This window comes from Aplysia californica, unplaced genomic scaffold (assembly GCF_000002075.1).
Source record: "Aplysia californica isolate F4 #8 unplaced genomic scaffold, AplCal3.0 scaffold00315, whole genome shotgun sequence".
NCBI lineage: Eukaryota > Metazoa > Mollusca > Gastropoda > Aplysiida > Aplysiidae > Aplysia > Aplysia californica.
The window spans coordinates 545,510-560,955 of NW_004797585.1; the positions used below are offsets into that span (position 1 = coordinate 545,510).

The following is a 15,446-nucleotide window of genomic DNA, read 5'->3' on the forward strand; positions in this document are numbered from 1 at the left end:
GGGGGGGTCGAAAAGTCCCAAATAAGGTGTAGGATTATATTTGAACAGCCCCTTACCGACGCTTCTTCTGCGATAGCCGCCGATAGCCTACTCACTCAAAGAATAGGCAAGGCTAGTATGCTAAACATGTCTACACAAGAAGAGACGTGGACATTAGAGATTAGAGATACGGTACCTGAAGCATTTCTATTAACGAAAGAACGACAAAAAAAAGTAACGCGAGTATGTGAATAAAAGTATCGCGAGTTGCGCGTTTCTTTAGTTTGGAATGTCCCGTGACAAGGAACTGTAAGCCCGTGCCGTCTGCTTGGCGATTCGGTGCGGGGCTAGCTTGTTGACAAGATGGCGGAAAATACAACAGCATGTTCTCCATCGGAGAGACTTTCGTCAGAAATGGCACATACCGACAAGCAGCCAGACGCAGATTTAGATTGTTTTGGCAGGCTTGGCTCCCAACTTGATGAAAAAGTTGAATTTAAGAACAGATTTGGAGAACGGATCTCAGCGACACCGATTATTATAGATTTTCTCCGAGTGCTGCAGCTTGGCCATGTCCACGACATGAATGGTGTGATCTCAGGGGTACGCTACTAGATCTAGATATAGATCTAGGTCTAGATCTAGATTCTAGATCTAGAATCTAGATTCTAGATCTAGAATCTACTGCTACATTTAAGTTTAATTTTAGTAAACATCTTACTTCACTTGGAACATAAATTAGTCTTTTAAGACATAACATAAGAGCTGAAGCAACACACCTAATCATTTATGTGCAGAAGATTAGAGGTGCATACTTCCAATGGAAGTTCCATCAACATAATATTATAGATCTAGGCCAACATGAATTATGACTATTCAAGACTAACAACAGGGACGAGATGTTAATGATAGAAAAAAGAAGAAGCAAACCAGACCAGAGTGCCTGCCTATCACAAACTAAGACTAAGGCCCACTATGCTACATTCATTTCCTCCTTAACAGATTAACTCATTCACTACACCGATCCGTGGGCAACGGCTTGGTTAAAAGTGACTTCGCTACAACAGCTGCAGCAAGCCGCCCCCGGCGGTTCGCGAACCATCCTATAATTCTAGCTTAGATTTTATTCCAATCCACCTATCTATGTTACAATAAAGGTACGTTGACTTTCGGGTCAAGAGTTTCCACCGAAAATCAGAAGTTTTGATTCAATTTTGAAATGTGATTTCGAAGTTAGTGCGACTTTGTTTATAGCGTTGTCCAAATTATTGCCCAGACACCAGTCTTAGTAATAACCCAACAAAATGTATCGTTTTTGCATAGGGCCTACTAAAGAAATGTATAGATAGGACTCTTCTTTAGAATATTGATACTATTGGACTCAAATTGCCATTGCTCTGTTATTGAGAAATCAATATTTTTCAGTGCTAGAATCTAGATCTAGATTTAAATTGTCAATGTTTTTTCTCTCCGAAATCACGATTGTTGTTTTTTTTTAAATTACACAAAAACTACCAACTCACTCAAGACAAGACATACATGTAGGTTTATTCCAAATGCAATTCTGAATAATTCTATATTATAAAAGATAGGCCTACATGCTTTTGAACTTACTTAAAAGACTTTAAAGAACTTTTGATGGTTGCTTTGCTATTTTCAATCAGTAAAGATGTTATTCTAGACACTTGGTCCATTATGTCCAGCCTGATTCTGGCTATAACTAACTGTAATTTAAGACTTCTAGCTCAAGAATAAGTTAATGTCTTGTCAACATAATAAGGAATATATAATATTTCAGTCTGATAATGTAATCCCACTTTTCAAATCTATGATTTGGACAACCTAGGCTATTATTCGTGATTTTGTTCTTCCAACACTTTAGAGTTTATTTTTATGCACAGGCATGCAGAGTACATTTTGTTGTTTATTGATTTATGTACCTGACACAATATGATTGCAATATTAATATACTGATTTGCTGGAAGCTAGGCCAGGCCTATGTATACCTCAGCAATAAGAACAAGAGCAATTACATTTGTTGGAAAACAATAATAAATCGTTCTGTATTCTTTCTTTTAGGTTTCAAACAGGGATCTTTTGCATGCTGTGGTTGCTCTGTACGACATTTCATTATCAGATATGGACACTGAAACCCTGTATGCCACTGTCTGCTCAAAATGGGCTCGGACTATTGTATTGGTTCAAGATGTTAAAGGTAATTGTGTTGCATTGTGGTGAAATCAGGCACTCGTCAAAATAAAGAAATTGCTGAAACAAACATTTTTCTGTCTGTTAAGCGATTTTTATTGATTTTTCTATTTTTTAATTAATTTTTTTTTGGGGGGGGAGGTTATGGGCTCTTGAACATCTTTGCTGCCATTCCATTTAACAACACATTCCTGTGTGGATTTTACTGAAAACGTTGATCAAAGGCACAGAAAATTAAAATCTGCAGTTTCCAGGGACACTACAGCTTTTGAAGTCACCAAACTTTGGCGGCCGTTTTCTCGACGATTTTGTCTCTAACACCAGGGGGCCCCCACTTCCTTCAATCATGAAGATCTCTATTACTGCTATTCAAGTGCCCAAAAATTGATGAGCGCTTAATTCCTCCGTGTCATGTCACAATTCTTCTCAGTGTTGGGTACAATTGCGTTTGTAAAGTAATTCATCCACAGAATTAGTACAGTTAATATGCCAAGCTTTATTATTTGATTTAATCTTCGCCTTATCTTGTGAGTGTAACAGTTGCACAACTTGTGAGATTGAAGCAACTCAGCTAATTCCTCAGTTTGAAAATCTATCCTTTATTGTGTCATAAGTTTGGTTTATTTCCTGTATTCATTAACGTTGCTGCTGTTAACTGAACAAAGTTTAGGAGATGTCTATTGTCCACCTGTGTATAGGGTATGCTTCATACAATATCTTAATATGTGAGGCAACATTACACGTTTATTTTGTTCAATCCACTTACAAAATCTGACTACCCTACTTAACACTTGTATTTAACTTGTTTACATACTTCATTATAGCTCTTGGGTGTACATATTATAGTGTCACCTAAATTTTTTTTAGATGGAGCAGTTTTTAAAACCTAGTATAAGTGTTTGTGGCATGGGTTGGTGGATTCAGCAGCCCTTTAGTGTGTTACATGACTTCTAGCTTCAGGAAACAGAACTCTTGTGACTGTTGACCCTGACCTGCCTGTCTCTGTCTGGCTTGTCTGATTTCTGGTAGTTAAAGCAGGTTTTATTGTATGACAGCCAGTGATTAGGGGATGTCACTGGGAGGTCCTACTTCTTTACCGTCCCTTTTTCCTTTATGTCTATCTTGCTTTTTCCTTGCGTTTTACGGCTGTATGTTATGCTGATATGCTTTTCTTAATTCAAATAACCTAATTGTGGTTTGACTAGCATGCTGGTCAATTGTGAACTACCTGTAATACTTTTATAATCTTTCAAATCTTTACTCATTCACTGTACAGATGCAGCCATGGAGATGACAGAGCGAAATGTGAAGAAGAGGGCAAGGAGTAAGGAAGCTAAGTCAAAAGAGTCAGAGCAAGACAAAGAAAGTAATTTGGACTGGTCTCAAAGAGTTGATGCTGAGAAAGATGTTTTGATTGAGGAGGAAGCATCTGTTGGTGCTTTCACTGAAGTATTCAGTGATACAGAGGAGGAGGAAGAGGATGAGGAGGGAGAAGATGAAGAGTAGGTGTTTTCTTCTTTTCCGTCTTTTCAGGCACCATATATTGTGAAGACAGTAACACTATCGATTATTTTTTTAAATAGTATATCATTGTAATATTATACCAGTCTATGGTCAATTTGATGACTTTCCATTTTCCAAGGATGTGCAATTTGATTTCTTGTAAAGGGTAGCCTACATCAAATCTTTTGATGTATTCAAAAGTCAACTAATTTTAGATTAAAGAGGTGTCTAGAATTTTAGTCAGAACCCGACATACCATTTGTGTGCTACTATGGTATTTGTAAAACGTTCAGAACACATGTTCTTCAATTGGAGTTGAGTGCTATACAAACGTCATGTTATGTTACTATCATTATTAAATGTATTTTCTCTTTTTCCCCATTTTTCTGCAGTGAGGAGGAGGAAGATTATTCCAAAGGAATCCAAACATTTATCACAAAAGCCATTGAAAGACGCAAGAACAGAGATGCCTGTGATGGAATTTTGTCTCCTAATCTGATCGGGATTGAGAACAGACTTTTAGCGTGTGCCACTTTCGAAAAAAAGTTCATGTGAGTGTACATTGTTCTCTAAGATAGAATAAATAGAAGCGGCAAATGGAAACTTCTCTGCAACTGTAGTTTAAACCAGTCACAACTGTTGTCATTGTGTTGCTTGAAGAAGTCTTTCAAGCAGCTCTAGCAACTTAAGGAGCTCTTTAGAAAAAGGAGACTTATGATGCATGTCTTCACAAACTTAAAAATTAGGTACTTTTATCGTTTGGAGACAAAACTATCAGAGAGAATATTATCTACTATTCCATGAAAGTAATCAATGTTTGTTTAGCAAATTAAATAGAAAGGCTTACAAAAAAATTACTGACCACACCCATGTGCACCTCACTGATTTGCAGGCAAAAGTGTCTGAATGTGTGTGTGTGTGTGTGCACATATGTGAGAGCAAATATGTGTGTTAATTTAAAATAAATGGCATAAATCCCAGTCTTGTTTGAAAGAACAATACATTGTTCATTGTTTCAGGAAGCAACATCCCTGCACTCCGGACATGTCCATTGATGCTCCAAAATGTTGCTGAGGGTCCTTCCACTGATTGTGCTAGTGCACATCTGGTTGAACGTTCTTTTCTTCTTTCTTGAAAAGATGCCAGATTTTCCGCTTCCTTTTTGTATTCCCAAAAGCATCATCCTCTCCACGGTAGTACTGGCCTCTGCCTCCCTATCTTCCTCCTCAATCAGCTGGCGAGAGAGACATTTCAGGATCTCGACCCTATCTGGTTGAACCGTATTGTCAACTGAGGTGGCCTTCCCAGCCAGTCTGTCGGCTTTTTCATTTCCCCTGCCTAACACCTGCATGGCCAGGGCAGAAAATCCATATGAGCGATCGTAAAGGCGTTGGTTCGATAGCTTGAATCCATTCTGTTCTCAGGAAACCCTTTTCGATCCTTCTGAGGGTACACATGGAATCAGTGATAAGAACAGCATGGGTTGTGTGGGGGCGATCTTGGGTCATCCAATCAAGTGCTTTCGTGATGGCTTCAATTTCCATTCGCATACTTGATGTAGCCCTGCTGCAGGCTCCAGATGCACTGTGTATGGTTTTATTGTTGACGAATGCAACAAATCCCCATCCTCTTCGCTGGCTATCTCTTTTCACTCAACCATCTGTATAAATTATATAGGATCCCCTGCTTTTGAGTTTGTGTCAACAATCTCGTTGATATCGCTCTCGTTGATGGAAGCCGCAACATTTCTTCTGTCTCTGCCCATGCTTATTTTGACCTTGGTGAGGTCCCTGTATTCTCCTGTCATCTGTTCCCATTCTTTGCCTAGTGGTAGGCTTTCAGGTATAAAGATTTTTCTCAGGGAATCCTCTGCTTCTGCCATCCAAGATTTTCCTCTTTTGATTCTGCCTCTCCTGTTGTCATGAAGTGCTTTGTGAAGTGGATGATCCTTCTTGCCCATTACACTGAGAACAATACATGTAACAAGCGATTTATAAAAAATATACCAGTATGTACCAAGTACAGATACTTCATCTCTCACTCCCCACAGACAACACAAGGAGAGAGTGATACACTTGACCCTGATTAGCGTCAGACCTCGCTATCGGAAGTATAGGATGGGTCGATACCTGCTTTCTGTGAGTATGATACTGATGTTGATGGTGAAGATGTTGAGAGTAATAATAATAAAGACAATTAAATAAAAGTGGGGCTGGTATTGAGAGTGAGGACTGTGACTTCAACATGAGGATAATGAATGAGTGAGGATGATGATGATAATGGTGATGGTGATGATAATGATGAAGATAATGAGAGAGTGATGATGATAATGACATTGACAATAATCACAATATGCATATTTTTAGTTTTAGTTAATGCTTTACATCACTTGCAACGCATATTGGTCATATAAGTGCCAAAGGTTAGATGTGCTACTACAAGTGAATTATTAAGATAAGGAGGAGAGATAAGAATGATAAACGTTTAATAAGTAGGAGCGATCCACACCAGAGCAACTGTCAACCACCCATTCACAATGAAAGAATGAGGATGTCGATGATGATGGTGAAGGTACTGAGAGGGCAATGGTGACAACTGGATCAATTGTATTACGTATTGTTTTGTTTTTTTCTTTTTTTTTCTGTTCTAGAAATGTTTATCACCTACAGTGGTCGGCCAACATGAAGCAGTTGTTGTTCATGCCGACAATTCAGCAGTCGATTTCTTTAGAAAGTTTGGCTTCTCTGATGACACAGTGCTGAATAGCAAGTGGAGGTGATGCAACTTAATCTTTGTCTGTGGTTTTTGTAAATGTATTGGGGGTTTTTCATCAACTTGAACTAATTTTGCTGTGGTTTCTTGGTGAATTCTTTTTTTTTTCTCCCAAGATGTTGATTAACTCTACAGAAATCAATACACATATAATAATAGCCTTGCATTTTTTACCAGCTGGTTAGCAGGATAGGGCTAAACAAACACAGGGCATAAGATAACTATAATGTTCTCTCAATTGAGAAATGGACATTTCTTTACTTTCTCACAATTATAAAAGTAATATTATGTTTCAATGTAACTGCTATTAGAATCCAGTTGTTTTTTTTATGTGTCTGCTGTTTTGCTTGCATTTTTGTGAAAAGTGAGTAAATATAATTTACTTTTGATGGTCACTTTACAAGTTCTGTCACTTAAGGCACCTTTTATTTATTGTACAGATTTTCCATTATCAGCTGCAAAATATTGACCAAATGTATAAACATATATGTAGAAAAAACTACTTATAACTTTAACAAGAAGATTTTATTTGCTTTATAGCTATCCAGTGACATCAGGGGATGATTTTGAAAATATGTTTTTTATTTCCGCAGCGAGCTGGCAGATGCCTTCACAAATTGTACTCTGATGAGTTTCTTACCTGGATTCTCAGGTTAGTGTTATGAAAGTAATTTTGTCATACAAAAGTATGAAAGTCTTTTTTGAAGCAATGAAGCTGTGAATATGACACAGATTATATTAAAAGAGCCAGAAGACTAACACCCAGGGACACTTAATAAGGCTTTAAGGCTGTCTAACTTCTTACTCACAGTTTTTTTTCCCCAGGAGGAGGGTGTGAGGTTGTTGAATATGTGAAATTTCTCTCACAGGCTGCTGCAGTTTCATCTTTGCATTATTCCATCTCGTAAAATTCTGTTTTTCTCTTTCTCTTTTTTTTTTTTGTGTTAATTGATTTTTCATTGTCTCAGCGCTGTGGCTACTTCAAAATAGAAACATTTTGATAACACGAAAGTGTATTACAGTGTGATGACAAATGCCTTGTCATTTCTTAATTCTTGATCACTGATCATGTATGTGACTGTTTGCAGGTCACTCACTTCTGTACACTGATATCACAAGGGACATGGATCCAGACCTGTACGATATTGACCACGAATTGAAGTCTTGGTAGGTACTTTGATTCTTGTGGTCAGCACATTATACTCGTTATAATTTCGTGAAACAATGATTCTGTTTTTTTATACGTAAAGAGGAAAATACCGTATACTTGATGGCACTGTCTCTTTTTTATTGCTTGCTTTTTATTTCAAGTGATATTGCTAAATGGTCAATTTTGTTGTTCATACTTGTGATAGATGTGTGTCATTGCTGGACATACTAGATTCCAAATGTAGGAGAACCTCTATTTGACTACTAAGTACTTGGTTAACTTTAGCTAATCCTTTATTTACTCTTTTTTTTCCCTTCGTGTCATGGAAGTGAAATGAGAGAAAAAGTATATTTTCTTTTTGTTTTGAAAATGTATAAGTATTTCTTCTGTCTTTTACTTCAGGCAAGCTAAGAGCAAAGAAGCTTACCAGGGACATCTCTGCTGTTTGATGAGACTACGGAATGAAATTTTACAACTGAAATGTTTGGTAGGTGACTTAATCGGTGCCATACTCTATTGATGCTATAGTAGAAATGTTTGATGGGTGACTTTATCGGTGTTGTTACAGCTCAGATGTTTGGTAGGTGACTTTATCAGTGCTACTGCTTAAAGATTTCATGTTACCCAACATTTCTATGGAGGTGATACAGGGTATAATATCTGTGTGTGTATGTGGGGGAGGGGTTGCTTCATTTTTTATTTTTTTTTAGCACTTTTTTATATATGAGCATTTTTTTTTTTTTTTAAGCCAAGTAAAAATTAGCCAAATATTTGGGAATAGCTGAAGCTTTTATGGGTGATTTTCTCAAGCCCACTCGGAGGAAAAAATACCCCCCCCCCCCCATCCCCATCTCCTCCTTCCTGCACTGTCAGTAGGCTACAATTTGCGAAGCTGTTCTAGAGGAACTGGAACATTGCTAAGTTGCTTAATTACAGTCATTACAAAAATGTACTATACCCCAGCAAATTCATGTTTTCAGTAATAAAAATGTATGTTTCTTGCTTGGCGTGTACCGTACTCGATTTGGTGTTTACTGATGCAAACAAGTTTGACCGGAGCAGAGATTTAAGGAAACTTCTGATACTGAAAAATGAGATTGTAAAACTTGTCGCATACAAACGTGATATAGCCCTCCTTTTTATTGAGAGTTAAGTTATTGAGTCCCTTTCAGATTGTGTTAATCTTTTTTGTTGTTGTGGTAGGTCAAAACCCAGACAGATCTGATGAACAAGCTGATTTGTGACAGTGACAGAGCCAGGAAGGAGAAACTTTTGATGGGTGAGTGGCTTATGTTGACGTCTTTGTTTACTTTATGAATGTTTTAAATTTTCTTTACCTAAGTTTACACATATATATGATTATACGTATGTTTGTATGCCTATATGTGTGTGTTTGTGGGTACGTGTGTGAGAGGGAGAGAGAGAGAGAGAGAGAGAGAGAGAGAGAGAGAGAGAGAGAGAGAGAGAGAGAGAGAGAGAGAGAGAGAGAGAGAGAGAGAGAGAGAGAGAGGGAGGGAGAGGGAGGGAGGGAGGGAGGGAGGGAGGGAGAGAGAGCGAGAGAGATAGAGAGAGAAAGAGAGAGAAAGAGGAGGGAGAGAGAGGGGGAGAGAGAAGGAAAGATTTTATATGAGCATGTTTGAGTTTTTCATGTCTCTCTCTATCTTCAATACCTCTCTCTTGACATGCGTGCTCAATCTATATATTGTGCCTGCCTGTGTAATCTCTTGTCATTTTGTTATTACTTCTCAACTTCTCACACACTTTTTTCTCTTTCAGATGGTTTGTGCTTGTTCAATTATCCTTTAAAGGGGGAGGAGGGGTGAGATTTACAATGGGAATTGTATTCATTTCAGTATTGCAATCTTGCCTCCTACTCCTCCACCACTCATTCTCTCTTCTTATGGACCTCAGAAAAAGAGATGACAGAGCTACGATTGGAAGCTGTCACCAAGACTTTCTCAGGCGCAACAGGGCCGGAAAATAATGCTGGTGAGTTTAAAAGATAGAACATTGTACCAGTGAGTGAGAGCTGTTTACATGTTTGAAGCCTGCATCGACACATCTTAGATCGTTATAGAGGCAAACTGTTTCAACCCTGCCTGCTAGGGCCAACATGGGGCTGAGAGGGGTACAAGTTTTCAGCTGACAGATCTGTCCCTGTGGTTTTATGCACCCCGCATAATTTAGCAAAATTTGATCATTTTTTGCTTAATTTTTTATTATTTTCCTTTATCATTCTTTGTTAAAATTAACGCATAATTTCACATTTTTGGGCTCAGTTGGCATAATTTCAGAATTTTTCTTGCATAAAATGACAGGGACAGACAGATGAAGATATTTGATTTTTAAAAATCCTTTCCCCACATGAAGGGAACCAGAGTCATAGCTTGTGGTGATGATGATTTGTCGAGACTGAAAATTAGAAGTTTTCTGTTCCCAGACGACAAAGATGAGGAGACAACAGGACTGATACAACAGCTGGAGTCTCAAGTTGAGAAGCTTTGTAAACCGCCTCCTAGTGGTGAGAGAAAATTGAAATCTTTGTATTTTTTGTATTTTTGTCAGTGTTTTGCACCCCTATTGATGCAACTCAGGCTGAGTGAGATACAATATCTGGCAAGGCAGTGGGCGGTTGGCTGCTTCTTTGGTGTGGTTTGTGCTTCTTTCCTATCAAACGTCCATCATCTTTATTTCTCCTCCTTCTTCTCTTTTTATGTTACTCTCTTGGAACACTTCTAATTTCAGCATTTATCTATATGACCTGTAAAATTTGTGGTGCAAGCGCCATAAAACTCTTACTGCACTAAAACTAAGCCAGAGGACAGACAGAGATATTTAATTTTTTTTAACTTTTCACTCTAGAATCAAACTCGTGTCTTCTGTGCACAGTGGTATACAGCCTAACCATTATATCACTGTCATCAGTTGAACATTTTTTCCGCCGTTCATTTTTCAATACCCATTTGGAAATGCGCTATATAAATGTTATATATTGTTATATTATTATTATTATTATTATTACCCTTGTCAAAGTCAAAGAGACAACTTCAGAAAAAATACACATGTATACCTCTACTGACAAAGGTATAGATCTAGAGACAGGGGTAGAAGGTTCAAATGCTATTCTCATGTTCTGTTTTATGTTCTTTCATGCTGAGAAAGTTTGTGTTGAAAGAAGTCATAGACTGGCACCTTAAGTGTCGTTGGAGAAAACTTCAGCCTTCTGATCTTTTATGCAAAACTCAAAGACCTTAATTGTGGGATATAGATTTGTATGAGAACCGAGTATGCGTCCAACTCTAATAAATTCTCTGATCTTTTTTATATTTTTGTGATATCTTTTTTTCCAAGACTGCCGTACAGCCACGCCCCCAAAACGAACAGACCAAGCAGTGCCAACATCAAGTGAGATCATCTCTCGTTTTATCCAAGGAATGGAAATGGATCGATCGATCCAGGTCCGGTATTCAGTGACATCTATAATGAAGGTAAGTCACAGTTATGGCTAAGTGAGAAGTGGTCGTTTGTGCAGGGGATTGTCATGGACAGGTGGCTGTTAGAGCAGGTTCAACTTTTTTGTTATCATCTTTTTTTACTTGAATTACAGATATGTTGTACACATTTGTCCTTCCTTGACATTTTCAAAATATCTGTGTTTGACCATACTACTTAAAGATTGACCATTTTCTGAAGGTTAATGTACTAGGATTTTTGGTCTAATGCAACGCTCTAGATATTTTTATCAATTTTTTTATAAGACATACAGCAGACAAATACTTTGGAGTCTGCTTAAACTGAACACAGTCAATCTAAAAATAGCTGTAAACGGAAGAAAAATAAAATCCCCAATCTACTTACTTCTTTTTTTAGCAAACTCCCGAAACCGAAAATGGGGCTAAAGTGAAGAAAACCTGGCAGTCCCTCAGATTTCATTTTAAGCGGACTCTACTGTACGCAAAAAGCTAAAATCTGAGACTGTTTATTCCACCAGAAGGACACTATAAATTTTCAGGTGAACTTCTGATTGTAATACACTTAACTGAGAGTTATTTTTCCTGCCTGTTGATTGTTAAGTATACAGAACCGCTTTGCTCTGCCAGATTGGTAGAGAGAAATCCTTCTTGTGTTGTCTGATGATGTAAAAGAACTCACGGGAAAAAAAGTGACTAAAACTAATACCAAATGGCAGAACACACTAAGTCATGACATTAAAAAGTAGTCATGTCAACTGGAGTCTGCTTAAACCGAACGCAGTTAATCCGAAAACGTTGGTAAAACGCAAGAAAATAAAAACCCTTATTTTAATCTTCTATTTGAGCATTTTCTCTAAACCGAAAACCTAGCTAAACCAAAGAAAATCCAGTGGTCCTGCAGATTTTGTTTTGAATTAACTTTACTGTAGGAGGTAAGTGAAAGTGGGTAGTCTGACATGTAATGAACAGGGAAAATACAAAAACAAAAAAGACAAATAAAGCAAAAAACAAAAGCAACTACAACAACAAACGCAATTGCAGAACATATGGTCTTATTCTTACGTTCAGTGTTGTGAGGCTACTTTTTCCAGGCACGAGACAACCCTACTCTTAGAGCAAAGTTTGAAGGATGTATGGCAGCAATGCACGACCCATCCATGATGACAGAACTCTACTACTGTGGCTCCTTAGAAAAGCCAAGCCGGCTGTCTCAGGTTCTGAAAGAAGGCTTTAGAGAAGAAGGTATGGCTTTTTTTTTTGTTGGCCTTTTTTATGCTTGGCTTTATCAACTGTCAATATAATATATATCATTATTTGGGAATTTCTGAGTTTTCTTTCCTTTTTTGAAATTTTAAATGTTTTATGCCCCTATATCAACTCAATTAGGATTTAGGATACAAGTCTCTTCGACTTTTGTGGCAAGGAGTGGGGCTTTAACAAACTTAAACAGCTATGGTAACAGGTGATAAGTGATAGGGCCGTTGAAAAATTTACAATCAACCAGCCTTTTTTCTGTTGTATTGTATCTTATTGTATCACATTGTGTAGGCCTACATATTTTCACATGTATATATTTCATGCGCTTCATGTCATGTGTAGCTGCAAAGAGCCTGACCTCTTCACCATAAAAATGCTGGTGTAAGAGGAAAGGCACCTTTTTAAATTAAGAAACATCTTCCCTCCATCCATCTAGGTTTTTTTCTATTCAACAGATTTTACTCATGGTGAATTTGGCAGGGGGCTTTACTTTTCGAAATATCCCTCGAAAGCAGCCCAGTTTTCTGACGTGAGTTTCCTTTTTATTAATTCATCATGTTTTTCTTTTTTGTGCGTTTGTATTTCATACACTTTTAATCTATGAATTATAGACCTAGTTAAGTTTTAGGATGCTAAAACAGTAAACATATGTATTTTTTTTTAAAGGATTGTTGCAGAGAACCTGTACAGTTTGCATTCCTTTTCACATCCAGAATTTCAGAGAAGCTATGTTGGCTAATATTTTTTTACAATAATGATAATAACAATAACAATAATACCAGTAATGATAGTAATAATTTTATTAGTAATCTAAAATCATTCTGTGTTTATAGATGAGAAATTGGTATTCCCGTCATGTAGGCCTACTTCCTCTTCATTGTTGACAACTTTTTAACGTACACCTTTTGTCGTAAACTTGTGCTCTGACTCTGACTCTGACAGCTGGGCAAACTACTGGAGGTCAAGGTCGGCCTAGGCAAGGTGGAGACAGTTATGAGATATGACAGAACAAGGAAATCACCAGGGGAAAACTACGACTCTATCATTGTAAGTACATTTACTTCACTGTATCTTTTTAAATTCTTTATCTCTGGAGGGTATTTTTTCTCCATATATATGCCGAAGCCCTGTTTTAGTACGAAGCCTGAGAATGGCACATGTCCCTTGAAATTGGTCATTGAATTTAAAGAAGTCCCAGTTAATGAGAATTATTCTTGGCATTTGTGGAATAATAACATGACATCATAATGGTGGTCAAGAAATGTGACCAAGCCATAACAATGTTTTTGATAACTCAAAACATGTTGCATTTTTTCTCAATTTTGTTTCTAATCGCCTCCTCAGCCCCATGGGTTGTACGATGGTTTTTGTGTGTTATGTGAATATTATTCTCTTTATTTTGTAGTATATGTTCATATCTTACTTTTTCTCTGCCAGTAGTTACGAACGACAGTGCATTTCACTTATTGTGACAGAAGTTTTGATGCACAGTTAATTAACGGCCACATATTTATCACAGACAGTCACTTGTACAAACAACCACTTCCCATCTCTCCACTTTAGTTTTTTTTTCTTTTAATACTATTATATAATTATAATGACACTGTTCAAGACATTACCCCCCGGGGCAGTGCCACTGACTGTAGTGTCTTTAGGCCATTCCCAAAGGGGGGACATAATTTCTCGTTCAAGCATAGTAGAATTGTAAATGGGCTGACTCATGTCACGCTCATAACTGTGCCTAATCTACAACAGGGAACTGCTGCTTTTTCTTTCCTGATCCTTACTATTGTCATTTTCCTCTACTTCTCTTATATGTTTGTCACTCTCATGTGACCTGCTATTTCCGGGGTGCCTTGATAGTCGAAGCAGACCTTGTGGTGTTGAAGCTAGAGAGGTGAGCAGTCTAAATCTGATTCCCTGTAAAGACTTCTCTGTTGACACCCACCCCTTGGCGCTCATATGACCTTATGCAGTTGCGAGTGCCGTAAAACCCTCTACTATAAAAAAAAAAGACATCCAAACGTTTGACGCTTTGCCGTCACATCTCGCTGGTTGGCAAAAACGCCGAACTTCCGCTCCCGTCACAAAATACAGATCGGCGATGTTTACCACCCAGTTTCTTTAGATTTCCCCCAAAATGCTTGTGATGGCAAGGGTTTTTACTATATGAATGAGCCTTGTGATGGCAGAGTGTTAAGACAAGAACTTTTCTCCTAGACAATAAGTGGCCAACTTGGACAGCTTCAGCTCCGTATTTTGTTCTATCATTATATAACAATAACATATATATATATCATTTTTCCTGGTCTGTTGTGTTTCAGAGCCCTGGACGTTTGTACAAGCCTGGAGACCAGGGGGATATCGCGATGTTGTCTCAGGAATACGTTGTGTTCAACGTCCATCAAGTTTTACCTTTGTGTATTATTTACTACAGTGCAAACCCAAGTGCCGTTTTGTAATATATGTGTCTAACATTAGTCAAATGTTGACCGTTCAGAAAGATAAGATCAAGAAGTAGAGACAGACAAATCATTGTTGCTCAGAATGTCATGACAATGGGTAGAGACTCAGCAAAATATTTTCAACGTGTGCAGCATTACTAGCATTTGCTACGGTATCTTTTCTGTCGGTCACTGACCTACTGTGTGTGATAAATTTGATAAGACATGACTCAGCATTTATGACATGACAAGATGTGAGATATGAACCACAATATGGTCTGCAACTTTGTGGTTGTATGTACCTGTCTCGACATTAAAAACGAAATTTCAGTTTGCAAAAGCTATGAAACCTTCCTGCCTAGATGTTTCTGGGATATTGGTATAGAGTCTTATATGTAGAACTACAGTCTAACATGCACATTGAAAAATCATTGCGATGTGGAAATCTTTTCGTGATGTACATGATGTTTTAAGTACTAAGAAATACTTGTACATGTAAGAAACAGTCAAGACCGGAAAATCTGTCCACTGTGTGCATGTTTCGGATGTGCGTGCTAGACTGTAGTAGATCACATACCCGTATATTGGCGTGTTGACGGCAAAAGATCTCAGCTTTATTTAGAATTAGTAGGATGTACTCGGCCATATCTGGAGGCAAGA

General features: G+C 37.8%; 1 protein-coding gene across 2 annotated transcripts; it reads left to right on the forward strand.

The window, feature by feature from the left end:
* Positions 1–18: 18 nt before the first annotated feature.
* Positions 19–15,128, forward strand: LOC101854343. 2 transcript variants are annotated; one of them, XM_005102162.3, is made up of 17 exons: positions 19–582; positions 2,059–2,194; positions 3,464–3,689; positions 4,083–4,241; positions 5,741–5,828; positions 6,341–6,465; positions 7,056–7,114; positions 7,551–7,629; positions 8,015–8,099; positions 8,816–8,891; positions 9,524–9,601; positions 10,053–10,133; positions 10,964–11,100; positions 12,177–12,327; positions 12,798–12,871; positions 13,285–13,389; positions 14,667–15,128. In XM_005102162.3, exons 1-17 carry the CDS (start codon positions 343–345, stop codon positions 14,802–14,804), a joined length of 2,037 nt encoding a protein of 678 aa, XP_005102219.2. In that variant the 5' UTR covers positions 19–342; the 3' UTR covers positions 14,805–15,128. The 2 variants fall into 2 exon arrangements, with proteins under 2 accessions (XP_005102219.2, XP_012940202.1); XM_013084748.2 differs by lacking the exon at positions 14,667–15,128 and having other exon boundaries at positions 13,285–13,831.
* Positions 15,129–15,446: the final 318 nt, after the last annotated feature.

Coding starts and splice junctions, on each gene's coding strand:
- LOC101854343 (XM_013084748.2), top strand. CDS start 343: ATGGCGGAAAATACAACAGCATGTTCTCCATCGGAGAGACTTTCGTCA. Junction 7,115..7,550: donor TTTCTTACCTGGATTCTCAG/GTTAGTGTTATG, acceptor GACTGTTTGCAG/GTCACTCACTTCTGTACACT. Junction 9,602..10,052: donor AGGGCCGGAAAATAATGCTG/GTGAGTTTAAAA, acceptor TTCTGTTCCCAG/ACGACAAAGATGAGGAGACA.